Raw genomic sequence first — 14,432 nt, forward strand, 5'->3', positions numbered from 1 at the left:
TGTTATTTCCCGAATGCACTATGACGTAAAACACTTTGGGAAGCACTGCCCTAAAGATGAAACCCAGGCTCCTTAGCATGACCATGGGACGCTCCACACATGTGCTTACCCTTCCCCTCAGGCCACGCTGCTTGTGGTCCAGCCACAGTACAGAGCCGCTGGCTGCCCCAGTGCTTTGCTCTCCCTCTACCTGGAACACCCTTCCCCCTTTCCTTAGCCAGTCGCGCTCTGAATTATCCTTTAATTCAGGCGCATCTCTACATGCAGATTTTCCACATTAATGTTTTCAAAGCTGGCTTGCTCAAAATTCATCTGAAAGGAAACACAGTAAAGATGGATCTCATGCAAGTGTTCATCATTTGATTGATTTAATTAATCCTGTGTAACAACATAGCTCTAAAGCCCAAAAGCTCCCCTTAAAGGACTAAATGTCTGGGTTCTTAATTCAGGGTCAACATAATCACCAGCATTAGTTTCTTTCCCCTAATAATTCATTCTGGGCCACTTGAACCTTGTCATTTTTCAAAATTAAAATCCTGAGTTCTTAAAAGGCTTGTACTGATACTTCAGGCTTTAGAATAAGAGACATTTTTTTGCTTGCTCCTGAGGGTTATGTTTGCAGAAGATGGCTAATTAAAATATCTTGGTGCCTGTCCCCTAAGGCATCTCTTTATCCCACACCAAGAGCATTCAGACTCACATCCTTGATACTTGTCAGATCCAGATGCATTTGAGTGACAAACAGTAGCAAAGTGAACAGAAACCCAGCAAGGAAAAACTCCACATGCGGCTGTTGCAACCATGAGATTGATGTGATTTGATTTATGCAAGAAAAATGTATCGACGACCTACCAGTTACTTTTCTTAATTAGGGTAATGTATTCATGGGCGTTTACAACATTATTCTCTACACCTTCTTGTATGTCTGAAATATTTCATAGTAAGAAAGAGTTTTCCAGTCAAAATGGTTTTTTCATGTTCAACAAAAGGTGGGGAAAGAGTCAACCACTGGTCTTTCTCAAATTGAGGGGAGGTGCCCTTTTACAGGCGAGTGGTCATGTCACCGAGTCCAAGCTTGTACTGCTCACCACATGACAGGCCAACAAATCAAGAGACGAGTTGCTGGGGCAAAGGAATACCGACTTTATTCAGAAAGCCTGCAGACCAAGAAGATGGTGGACTAGGGTCCCAAAGAACCATCTTACCCTAGTTAGAATTCAGGCTTCTTTTATACGAAAAGGGGAGGGGGTATGGTTGGTTGGTGTAAACTTCTTGGTGTCAAAATCCTTTGTTATTGCAGCTGTCACATAGGTTTACAATGTTCCTATAAACCTCCAACAAGACAAATGTTATTCTCTGTTCTGCAACGTTTTATCTCTGTATGAATGGAGAAGTGTTATACCTTGAAAGATCAGAGCCTTGAGAATGGGGTATCCTGTATATTTCAGGCTAGAGGCAACATTCTCAACTTGCAGGGAAAGCAATAGAATACAAAGGTTAAAGGAAAAAAAATGGATCCAATATGGAGTCAGATTTGTTCTTCCCTATTACAGTCAGATACTCAGGAAACACTCAGCGAGTTTAAAGGGGTGGCTTTTCACCTGAAGAACTGGTAATTCTCAGTGTGCCACCTTTTTCACAAAAATTGCCATTGTAAATGTCAACAATTCATTTTTCCTCCTAGTTCAAAACTTTTAGTTTAGGACTTTCAAAACATTCTTATTTTCACAGGGAGAGGAAAAAGAACTTGCTTTTACTGAGCACGATCTACAGTTGGCCCTGCGTATCTGCACAGGTTCTACCAACCGCAGACTGAAAATATTTGGAAATAAATTTCCAGAAGGTTTCAAAAAGCAAAAACTAGGAACGTAAAAGGGTTTGCAAACTGTGTCTCAGGTTACTGTGCAAGTAATCTCACTAGTGGCAGAGTGTTTAGGTCTCCTGATCCTCAACCCTGCCCATATACTACAAAGCCTCTTTGTGTTTCAGAGAAACAAATTATGGCCCCAAATGCTTAAACAGTTGTGGACGAGGTCACAAACCACACCTGGAGCCCAAGTCTCCTACATCAAAGCCCCGTTTCCAAGTGCAGCACTGAAGCACTGGCTACCTTGGGTCCCAGATGCTGAGGTTGGTTATGGCCCAAGCACAACAATGACAACCACAGTCCCTGGTGTCCCAGACAATCACTATTACACTGTGTGACTTATTCAATTTTCTCGAACAGCTGGAGATGCCCCAGTAAAAAATCCAAACTAATCCTTTAGCTGTCATGAATATATGTAACAGGAACACAAATGTCTTAACAAGCAATGGCACTATGCTGACTGTCAAAACTTTGGAGGTTTGCTATTATCTATTAATAACACTTTATAAAAATGAGTTATTGTAGGGTATATAAAATATATCTAAATAAAGCTGTTAAAAATGGATGAACCTGAATTTGCCATAGCTTATTTGTAAAGTATAACACGACACATCTTGAAATAGAAAATGCATTGTTTTAAATCTTAAGCCCTTTATTTACTACAATGCAGAACATTTTATTTTTAGACATCAGTGGGTTTTGTTTTGTTGACATGTTCACTTATTCAACTGAAAACAAAAGTCAGGAAAATCACATGGTGACCAGTAGTAAGAGCAAGCATGTAGACCATTCTTTGTACTGATGTTAAGTCAACCGATCAGTAAAGCCTTTCTTTCTGTCTAATAATTAGGACAAATTCACTGTTGCCAAATAGTGTTGGTCTAGGAATCCTCTAGAAATAAAGGCTTTCATTTCATACATGGAATAGTCACAAAATGGAGATAGCTTACTTTAACTCATTGGATTTGCTCATCCTAAATTGCTGTGAGATTCAGAGAAATGGATATTTTGTCATACGTTGTGCAACAGTTTCTTCAAATACCTGCTCATCCTCAATAAAACTAACAAGTCATCCAGACACGCCATCATCTCAGTGTGGGACATAGCGGTGGACATATCCATCATGCACACATATAAAATTAGGAGACTCAAGGAATATGCAAAGATGGCAAGAAATCATTTGATTCTTCGGTTATGCTCTAGTGACAAATATATATTTCTTGGCAACCAGCCAATCAGTGTTGGAAATAATATCAGACCATGACCCAATAAAGTCTAACAGCCTACCCCTTGCTTTACATGCACCATTACAGCCTGTCGCCAATCACTAGCCATATTTCTCAGGCATACTTTCCCTTCTTTGGAAGCATGAAATGCCCCTAGATAAATCTGCCCTTCTCCAGAAAAACACACTTCCCATTCAACTGCAAATCCTATTCAAATCAAAAATTAATTCAGGCAGGCAATTTGGATTTCTTAGAAAACTTCTTAAAAATGACAAATGTATGTGATGGTAAAGCCATCCAATATGTCTGCATGCTGCCTTATTAAATTAAAAACACCTGGTTTATTTATACAATGTATTCAATGGCTTACAGATTAGGATCCTAGAAACAATACATGTCTTATAGCAAAAAATATACATATAATAATCCACCTATAGTTTATATCAATGATGAAGTGTTTCTGAATATATCTATATATCTATATATGTACACATATATACTCTGCGTGTGTATTTGCAGAATCAGCACACAAATATCACAGTCTTTCATTGGCTCTTCCACCTCAGTGTCAAGAACACCAGGTTCAAAGTCTGAAGGAGCGGAACAAAGGTCACCGCTGAGGACAAAGGACTGGCTTGATGCACCTTCCTTTGTGAAGGAGCAAGTTTGCTGGACAGTGACAACCCGCAACACACGGCTTATTGCAGGGACCGATCTCATTCCAGTTGTCACAGGTCTTGGCACATCCCGGGCCACAGGTATCATACACGGCACCGTGCTTACACTGGGTGGCTGAAAAAGAGGAGGTGACGTAGGTGAGATGTGGGGAAGCCATTAGAGCCAGGTTAATTCACCCTCAGCCCCATGCCATTCCCGAAGGCTCATGTCACTCATGGCACTGGTCTCCCCACAGCACAGGTGCAACTCTGCATCCTAACAAAAGAATAACAAACACCCAACACTGCCCATACACTCTAGGAACCACCTGCACCTAGAAAAACAACATCCAAGATCCACCTGCTGGGCCAGCGAACTTCAAAATAAAATAAAATGAAAAAGCTTTATTCCCAGATAGGACAAACTATACATTAGTCAAGCTACAAGGAAATCTATAGGTTATTTAGGTATTGAGAATAGTATGAAAAGTTAACTCCGAATAGTTCTTCCAGCTATTGAACTGAGATGAATAAAAATAATTTCTGCAACCACCTCGATATTCAAATATACAGAATTACACATACAGGGAAAAAACCTGCCAAGGGTATTGGAAATGAGTGACATATTTTAATCTAGTGATCATGTGTTGAATTAATCAATCTGAGACAAATTGAGCAAGAGTCGGGTAGGGACCAATGGAGAAAAATTAGATGTGTGACTGGGGAGAGGGAAGAGGCTGGCTGGCTGGTCAGAGAACGTAAAAATGATGATGTAGCCAAATCATAGCAAGTTACTATCTTTGTTAACTTGGAGCTGAAATGATTTTGACAATATTCTGAGACTTCCTGAAATTCAGGAATACATTTGTCAGAAAAAAATACTGCCAACATTCTGGAAGTTTTATGACACGTGGACTTTTCCATCTGAGTTACTTCCAGTGACAATCAAAGGCGCCACCCCTCATTCTCAGGAGTAGGAATGTTGACACATGTAGGGATTTAGAACAGGGAACCAGGCCGCACAGCAGGAGGTGAGCGGCGGGCAAGTGAGCGAAGCTTCATCTGTATTTACAGCCACTCCCCATCGCTCGAGTTACTGCCTGAGCTCAGCCTCCTGTCAGATCAGCGGTGAAATTAGATTCTCAAAGGAGCACGAACCCTACTGTGAACTGCACATGCGAGGGATCTCGGTTGCGCGCTCCTTATGAGAATCTAATGCCTGATGATCTGAGGTGGAGCTGAGGCAGTGATGCTTACTCTGGGGAGCGGCTGCAAACGCAGATTATCATTAGCAGAGAGGTTGGACTACAAGAGACCATAATAAATCAATTGCTTGCAGATTCATATCGAAACCCTATCAGTGAGTGGCAAGTGAAAACAAGCTCAGGGCTCCCACTGATTCTGCATTATGGTGAGTTGTATAATTATTGCATTATATATTACAATGTAAGAATAATAGAAATAAAGTGCACAATAAATGTAATGTGCTTGAATCATCCCAAAACCATAACCCCTCCCCGCGCCGGTCCATGGAAATATTGTATTCCACGAAACCAGTCCCTGGTGCCAGAAAAGGCCGGGGACCGCTGATTTAGAAGAATCCTCTTGAAGAACAAAAATAACAATCCAGCCTCCAGCTGCACTTGCCTTTGTCTACAGTTGCTGGCGCACAGCTCGTAGAACACTTGGAAACCTCCAGGGTGATGAGTGTCTTTTGTATGCTGGTAAGGACTGGTGCCTAGGGTCCCTAGATAGCTTCAGGACGGGGGTTGGTTACCAAAAAGACCAAGGCATGATTAGAGGGTTGGAACTTTCGGCCCCATTTCCCAGGGATGGGGAGAGGGATTGGATATTGAGTTAATCACTTTCAGCCAGTGATTTAATCAATCATGCCTACATAAGGAAATTTCCATACAAAGCCCTAAATGACTAACGACAGGTTCAGAAAACTTGGAAACTGGCAGACACATTTAGGTGCTGGGATTATGGTGTCCTCACTCCACTGGGACAGAAGCTCCTGTGCACTGGGACCCTTCTAGACCTTACCCTCTGTACCTCTTCATCCGGCTGTTCATTTGTATCCTTTATAATAAACCAGTAAGAGCAAATAAGTGTTTTCCAGAGCTTTGTGAGCAATTCTAGTAAATTATTAAGGCTGAAAGGGGAGGCGGTTGTGAGAACACCTCTCTCCCCCGACCTTGTAGCCAAGTGGAGCAGACGTGAGGGTAACCTAGGGACTCAGTACTTGCAACGGGCACCTGAAGTGAGGCGTCTTGTGGGACTGAGCCCGTAAACCTGTGGGGGCCCATGCTAACTCTGGGCAGTTAGTCTCAAAATTGAATGGAATTTGAGGACAACCCAGTTGGTGTCCAGAGTGTTGGAGAATTGGTTGGTGTGAGGAAAAAAAAAAACCCACACATGTGGTGTCAGCTTATTATGAGTAAAAACAGTTCGTTTCCAGGGCACTGGACTTTTCCTTATTTCCCAACATGCTACTTCTCTATTTTAAAGTAGTCCATCTATGAAACTTACTTCAATTAAGTAAACCGCATGTGCCACTTGTTTTCTGCCTGAATCCTAACTGACACAGTGGATAAGTAAAAGTTTACTACTATTCTTTAAGGCTACTTTCCCTAACGTTATCTCCACCATGGAACTCTAGTATGTTGTTTTGGCTTCTCATAATTTCATTCTATTCCTTAGGCCACTCGGAACCTCCTGGAGCCAAGCCAAGCCTGAAGACCCTGCCTTGACCTAGTGCCACCGTCAAGCTCGGTGAATGTCACCACCATTCACCCTATCTTCCCCTCTTTTAGACTCAGTTCCCAACCTTTTCTCCTGCCTCTCTTGTCTGGATAGGATGTCCCTTGACTGTATACTCAGAGCACCTGGTGCCCACCTCTATCCCTGCATTTGCAACATGAAATTATAATCATCCATTTCCTTGTCCTCTCTTTCTCCAACTAAATCTAGGCTACTTGAGGGAAGGGCTGTTTTGTTTATTTTCAGCAGTAGTGTGGTGTTTAACATATAGAAGGGACTCAGAGAGCTGCTGTGTGATTGATGCATTGATAGATGGATGAGTGAGTGGGTGGATCAACTTAACTCTTCTTCTTTAAATCTCTTAACTTATGCATTTCTGATAATCTTTTGACTTTTCACGGATCCCTTCCATGTTCTCTTTTTCTCTTTTCAGTGATTAATAGAATATCCTATACATTGGACATGCCTAATAACTTGGAAACACCCTAGCTGAATATCATATTCACAACAAATAATTGTATCCATGTGTTGTTCTATTTTTATGGATCTGTGGTGTTCAAAGCTGGAAATCAGGGTCGACAGAGAACTTCCCAATGCCTGGACCCCCACCCCAGACCAATTAAATTAGAATCTCTGAAGGTAGAACCAGGTTATCAGTATTTTAAAAATAATTTTAAAAATACTCCCCAGCACAGTTAATTTTAATGGGCAGCCAAGTTTGAGAACTGGTCCTGTAAACAACCCTCACATTCATGCTTCAGTCACTGTAGAGACTCACGCCTTTTCAGCAAAGAAGAGGGCAACGAATATTTCCAAAGTGGAAGTAGGTGCACAATGGAAGCTCCTGCTGTTTCCCATCTTCCTCCACCGAAAACTCTACTGGAGCTCTTCCCAGTCTCAGCGCACTCATCCTCTCTTATTGATGACTTAGGACATCTGCAGGAGCACCTTAACCCACCTCCCTACTGCCTCTCCTCATCGGCACCCAGCCTTCATTTGCCATTTCTGCTTTCTGACCTGTCTCTTCCAGAAACTTGCTCTATTATTTGTCCTTCTCCATGCACATTAATCTTCTCTGTCTCTATTGGCTCCATCCTCTAAATATTGGAAACATTTTCAGGTCAACACTAATCTTTAGCAAAATATTCCCTCACCTATCAGACTTCTTACCTCCAGACTTCATAGAAAAGTTCACAGTCATTTTATCCAGTTCCTGTGCCATGAATTACCATTGGTGACCTACCTTCCTCACCCACCATTTTAGTGAAGCAGTGTCTGCTGACGTTTTCCACAATGACCATATCCACGGACATAGAGGCAGTCCCCATTCTCACATGATCTCACCACAAAACATTTAGTCTTTTTGTCCATTTTATCTTATGACACTGAAATTTCTAGGTTCTTCTGCTAACTTCTTGCAAACACCTTCTCTCTCTTGGGCTTACTTACCTGCTCCCTGGCACTAAATGTTCAAATTGCCTCCAAGACTCTTCCCCTGACAGTCTCTTCTCTTCTCTTCCCTTTCCTTCTCTTCCTCTCTCTTCCCTTCCCTCTCTTTCTCTCTTCATCAGTTACTACAGTATTAGCTCTAATTTCCAGTCAAAAAGCTCTGAAATTGATTATCATCTGTTTGGATTCTCTTCCCAAACCAATCATTTTCCAAGTCTTAATTCAAACATCACCTCCTTCAAGTAGCTACCTGGATCTCCCCCAGGATACCCTTCCCTCTTCATACAACAGCACTTTTCACATTATAGTTACGTTTACTTGTTTTAATCCCCCAATTACTGTGCAGCTGTAGTTCTTAATCAGAGATACTCACAAGAGTCTCCTGAGGATCTTTTAAAAGATACACATTCCTCAGCCCCTTCCCTAAAGATTTTTGCTCTGTGTCTACAGTGAAGCCTTGGGTAGCTGTAGATTTTAAAGGTTCCAGGGGTCACTACAACAAGCACCCCTGGTTGAACAGAATGAACCACTGAGGCTGGGACTCCTGAGGGCAGAGTCCTTGTCTTCTACGATGCAAAGTTCTGGCACAGGGCCAGGCACAGAGGAGCAGCTTAATAAATGTCTGTGCCTGTTGGATGATGATTTCATCTTAATGATGTTCAATCCATCATCCCAGTTCCCAAGCTGGATTACATTTGGCTGGCCTTAAGTTCATTTTCCACTCTGCTGCTTCCAGAATGCCTCGTTCAACTCACTTTTCCCTCCAGATACTTTGTTCCCTTTCAGATCTTGCAAAGATCCCTTCTAGTATGAAAACTCGGCAGAATTTCCTCTCTCCCACCCATGTTCTTCCTTTTCCCTCCTCTCCTATAGACATGCATTCTCCCATGTCTTTTCCTCTCTCTGACCTCTCAATTCTTTCTTCTAATTCCACCACTTAATTTTCTACTGCTCCTCTGTGACATCTTACCTTTGACTACTGAACACTGAAATTTCCCTCACCATCTACAGGTAGAAATTAGAAGGTTGAAAACGAAGAACTACTAGGAAAAAAAAAAGGATCTTTTTCATCATCTCCATTCAATTCAAATTAAATCAACAAACATCTACTGAGTATCTACTATGTGGCAGGCATTCTCTTAGGCCAGGGAATCCAATGTGAATCAGATATCATCTTTGACCTCCAGTCTCAGGAGCCTGGACTTACAACCAAATAGGCGAAGGGGGCACATAAACAGATTGTTAATTAAGTGCAAGATGTACACGTTAGGCAGTGAGAACAAAGAACAGTGGAGGAATACGAGAGACATCAACTCAACGTGGAGGGTTGGGTAGGGATCCAGGAAGACTTCAGAGAATAGATCCCACTTAGGTCTTAGAAGGTGAGTAGACATTGTCAGTCAGACAATGGCAGGAAGAGTTTCCCAGGCAGAGACAGCACTGAGAGCCAAGGTGGGGGTGGGGGGTAGGGGGTAAGGGGGTGTCAGCAACAACAAGCAGCCATGACCCAATCAGAAATGGGAGGATCCTTGCTTTGTTGGAGGAAGGGAGCATGGGATTTGAGTGGGAGAGTGGGAGGAGACAGAGGCAGAGAAGTAGGCAGGGGCTGTAAGCCTTGAGGAAGAGGAATCTTGCAAGGGTTTTAAATGGGGGGGATGACATGATTAAATTTGCCTTCAAACTGGCACAACTTTTAGAAGATCCTAGAAAGTTAATCCTGACTTGGACCTTGTTTTATTACCCTCTGTGAATCTATTTTTTTTCAAACTTATAAAAGGCAAACAATACCTTTTTACAACATAAATGATTTGCACAGGTGCATTTGAAAAGGCTTCATTTGATCAAATACATTTTTTAAAAACCAGGAAACTACCAAAGTGGTTAGGGTTAGCAGGTATTTATTCTCAAGGGGGCACATAAGCAGCTACTCTGTAATGCGTGCAAGGACCATTACACGTTACTTTCTGTGGGACCCCATAAAGGCGCCATGTGTTGACTTTATCAATACGTTCAATAAGTGTAGATCTGTGCCCTCTGGAACTCACTGTCCCCATGTGCCCCTACTGTGCTGAAGGTCACAGTGCTGACCTTACCTCCTAATCCTGTACAGGATCCTTTCCCAGTCAGCCAAGGGAAAGATGAGTGTGTATAAGTAGAGCAGAGGTGCTGCACGGCAGGGGCCAGAATCACCTGGAGTTTGTAGAATAAAACAAGGAGGAAACTGCTCACAGAACCCAGCAGACTATCTCATGTGCTGCCGGAACACACATACCACTCTGAATATCCCAGCCCCTTGCCCACTTAGAAAATGTATTCCTCCAAGTGCAGTGACAATTAGTAGTGGCACCTACAGGGAGGTTGGCAGAAAATCTACTAAGGATGGCAAAGTAAGATGCAGGAGCAAGGTCATAGCAAAGTTATAGAGTCAGAAGGTACCAAGTAACAAGTATCAATGATAAGGAACAAGTGAATAGAAATTGTAAAGATCTACACAACACATATTTCCATAAATTAGTGGATGCTTACATAAATAAATATATATTCATAGGTATATATATTTTACTACAGTGCACTTGCTTATTTGTGTTCTCATAATAATTAAGAACAGTGGCTATAATGCAAATGGACCTAGGTTTGATTCCTAGCTTTCTTAGTTTCCACCTCTGTGATTTTTAGCAAAGTACTGAAATATGCTAAGCCTTAATGTCCTTTACAGTAAAATGTGGGTAACAGAATGTTAACATATAATTAGAGTGGGGATTAAATAAGATAAAATGTAACACAAAGTTCTAGTATCGTCCTTGGGGCAAAGGAGGTGCTTAGAAAATAGTACAGATTAATATAAATGGTCATTAATGAAACTTTTAGAGACCTTCACAATAGCCCTCTGCACATTGTATTGTACTTAGTAATTCCTGTACTAAACTAGAGTTTCATTAGTCCTCCTTGCCACCGCTAGTGGGCATACACTTCATATGTCATGCTAGTGCTAAAATCCAGCCTCGCCTGGGAGATGTCACTTGTTCATTCAGAGGTTCTTGCCTGGCTGGCTTCTTATTTGTTCAACTTCCAAGCATTTTACCCTGGAAAATTTCTCTTCTCAGTATTAAGTGGCCTTAAGTGCTGTCATAAGTCAAAAGATCTGGGAACTAAAAATTAGTAAAGAGTATTCTTATAGTCTTCAATATTCCAGATGACTCAGAAATGAATCTACTGAGAGATGCTGCATATCTCCGTAAATACCAACTGTCAATTTGTGGAAGTGCAGTGTGAGTGTGTGTGTGTGTGTGTGTGTGTGTGTAAAAGGTTCCCCTGCAATCAAACATTGACAGAGTTATACTTCACTCAGATGGTTCTGCTAATTTTAAATTAGGTAAATGGAACCTTTCAGAAGCCGTATTCCTTTTCCATTAGAAAAGTAATTTTAGCTGCTGAGATTCAGTCCCTGAACTCAGGATCCTGGAGGGGGGAAAGTGTAGTCCTCAAATGTATTGCGTGCACTGAACGGGTGTTAAATACAGCCTGGCATCAGGAAGAGAGGGTTCACATGTTCCGTATCTGATATGATCCTCATCACAGCACCATAGCTAATAAAATTAATAAAGTTCTGCTGAGCCCCACATTACACCAGGATGAACGGCTGGGGCTTGAGTCCATATATTTTATTCATTTCAAAGTAGAGAAAAGGAGACGGGCATATTCAAGGTATGGTGGAAGGACCCAGTCTCTCAAAACCCTGCCCTTCCTATACTACCCCACACTGACGCATTAGGTGGGAGGTAAGCCAGTTAGTCTCACCTTTCAGGAGCCTCAGCCATACCTTAAAATGAGTTATTTTTTATCAACTCAATCCTCCTCTGGGAAGACAGCATTGACAGAGAGGCACTCTTGCCGTGGAAAGTGAACTCAGACATAAAGATTGGACTTGGGCTTGCAGAGGAGAGAGCAAAACCAAAAGGGAAGTTCACAAGTAGATAAAAGGGTCTGAGAGCTTTTTAAGGACATGGATTAGTGACTGTGTCAAGGGGTGGCTTGAGGAAGCTTTAGTAACCTCCAAAACGCTCGTCGTCCTACTCCCCCAGAGCCACCCAAATAAGCATACAAATTAACTCGGCGGTTTCAACTCTGGCTGCAGGTCAGAATCTCCTGAGAGGTTTCAAATGATACACAAGGCCAATTAAAGCAGGATATCTCGGCAAGGGGCCCAGGCATAGTTTTCTGGCTTATCTTTTAAGCTCCCAGAGTGACTCCAATGTCCAGCCAGATTGAGACCCACTGTCTAAGTGAACACGATGTCCATGCACTGAAAATACAGACAAAGGCAATTCTTGAGCCCTCTTCCAACTGGATGACAGCTCCTGCCCTCCACCGGTATAGACCCTCTAGAGTTAGCAGTGCCATGAACTGCCTTCTTTTCTAATAGCAGAGCTAAGGTTTCTAGTATTCGTGTAGAATGTTGCAAACCCCAGTCTCTCCCTACCAGGCAAATCTGGTCCTTTACAGAAAAACATTTGCAAACCCTTGCAGTAAAAGACAAACATTTAGTCATCTCATCTTCAGGTCTAAATAAGAGCGGCAGTTACTACTGACTATCTTCAATGAGTTGAGCACTCTGCTCACTAATGCTATAGCATCACTAATGCTTATAACTCTGCAGGGTAGGTATTATTGTACATTTCCAAAATATTTCTAAAATCTCTCTTCTTCCTCCACACACTGCCTCCATCTTAATCCAAGCCGCCATCATTTTGTCACCCCAAAGACTGCCATGGCCTCTTGCCTTCAATCTTGCCCTATTCAGTGTATTCTCTACACAGCAGCCTCTACGCAGGGTGACCTTTCAAAAGCAGAAGGAGGGTTGCTTAAGGCCCGTCAGTGGCTTCCATTCTTCTTGGAATAAAAGCTAGACTCCTTCCCAAGACTTGCAGAGTCCTGCAATCCGGCTCTGGCTTCAACTCCACTCTCATCTTGTGCCCCTCTTTCCCCTGCCCTCCACGCTGACTCCCTTCCAGTTTGAGAGCAGCTATCTTATTCAGATACGTTTCCTCCGCATAGATCTCTTGCCCTGAGTCCCTCCGATCCTTCAGTGCTCGGCTGGAGTATCATCCCCACAGAGACGCGCTCCCTCTTCACCATCTAGGTAGCCGCCCACCCCCTCTGCATTTGTTTTCTCTTGCTCTGCCCTATTTGCCTCCTCGTCGCCCTTAACCACACTTAGCAAGTCTCTACCATGCTCGACTTGCTACTTTTGTCTGGCTCTCCCACTGGGCTGCCAGCACCTCAATGACGGGGACCTCACCTCATCTCTTACAGTCACCAAAGTGCCCACAGTGCTTTGTTCAATGCCTAGTACTTACCCACTTTGTAAGAGACATTTCTGGGATGAACAAAGAAGTCCGTTTTACAGATATCAAATAAGCCAATTTACTTGCCTGAGATCAAAGAGCTAGAACGACTATTAGAGCAATCTCTCAGAAGGAAAAGAACATTCTACTAGCGTTTGTATAACCATTTTTCTCTCTCTCTTTCAAAAAAAAAAATCACACTTATCCTGAAGACCTTAAATGACTGTAATTGTCCGGAATCTCCTTTGCTCCACACGTAACCTAAACCACAGCTGTGACTGTCCACGTGCTAAGCACATCCAGCTGGTAGCTTGAGGTTAGGAGGATTTTGCAACAGTGGAAATCCTTAAATTGTTCAAATGTGCTTGTCACAAAGCATTTCTCTGAAGTGCTTTCTATCCTGCCCAGTGGGAAGCCCCCGTGTTTTATCGAATTGAAATCCAGGTGGGCCACTGATAAGATTTCCCTCTGGCCAAGGGAGCATGTGACCATTCACATCTCAGGTCTCTTCTATTGCTATCTTGGGCACTGGAGTGAGTTTCTGATGTTTGGATCGGCCCGGAGCTTCTCACCTGCACAGTTCTGCGGAGGCTCCCAGTGGACGCTGATGCCCTCTCTCTGGCAGGCGCGGGTATATGCCAGGAACGACTCGCAGTAACAGTTTTTATGGACTGGACATTCACACATATCTGTCACGCAGGACCTAAGGGACCCAATAAAAAGAAATGAACATTCAAAAATGTCAAATTATCAAATGTCCTAAATGCAGCTTGGAGAAAAGGGGTGGGTGGGTGGATGTCAACCCTTGATTGGACATTAAAGCTTGCTGTTTTAGGCTGGAAACCTAAAAATGATATAAAAATTCTGCATGAAACCTTACTGGATACCTCTGAATAATGTGACATCAGGTTCCCTTTCTTTTAGAGCAGGATTGGCCAATAGAACTTTCCGTAATGATGGAAATATTCTATAGTCTCCACTGTCCAAAGTAGTAGCCACTAATCATATCTAGCTATTGAGCACTTGGAATGTATCCAGTGTGACTGAAAAACCGAATTTTTTATTTGGCTTAATTTTAATTAATTTAGTTGCAAACAATCACATATGCCTATTGGTTACCACGTTG

At 42.5% G+C, this 14,432-nt stretch overlaps 1 protein-coding gene across 4 annotated transcripts in view; it reads right to left on the reverse strand.

Annotated features, from left to right (window-relative positions):
• Nucleotides 1–2,523: 2,523 nt before the first annotated feature.
• Nucleotides 2,524–14,432, reverse strand: part of BMPER (BMP binding endothelial regulator) — a 378,272-nt gene continuing 366,363 nt past the window's right edge. For all 4 annotated transcript variants that reach the window (XM_057550081.1, XM_007175215.2, XM_057550080.1 and 1 more), the window contains 2 exons: nt 13,879–14,009; nt 2,524–3,885 (listed from right to left, as the gene is read on the reverse strand). In XM_057550081.1, the coding sequence (XP_057406064.1) occupies nt 3,704–3,885; nt 13,879–14,009 (313 nt within the window). In that variant the 3' untranslated portion in view covers nt 2,524–3,703. The remainder of the gene's footprint in view (nt 3,886–13,878; nt 14,010–14,432) is intronic.

The sequence above is a fragment of the Balaenoptera acutorostrata genome, chromosome 7 (genome assembly GCF_949987535.1).
Source record: "Balaenoptera acutorostrata chromosome 7, mBalAcu1.1, whole genome shotgun sequence".
Classification (NCBI taxonomy): Eukaryota; Metazoa; Chordata; class Mammalia; order Artiodactyla; family Balaenopteridae; genus Balaenoptera; species Balaenoptera acutorostrata.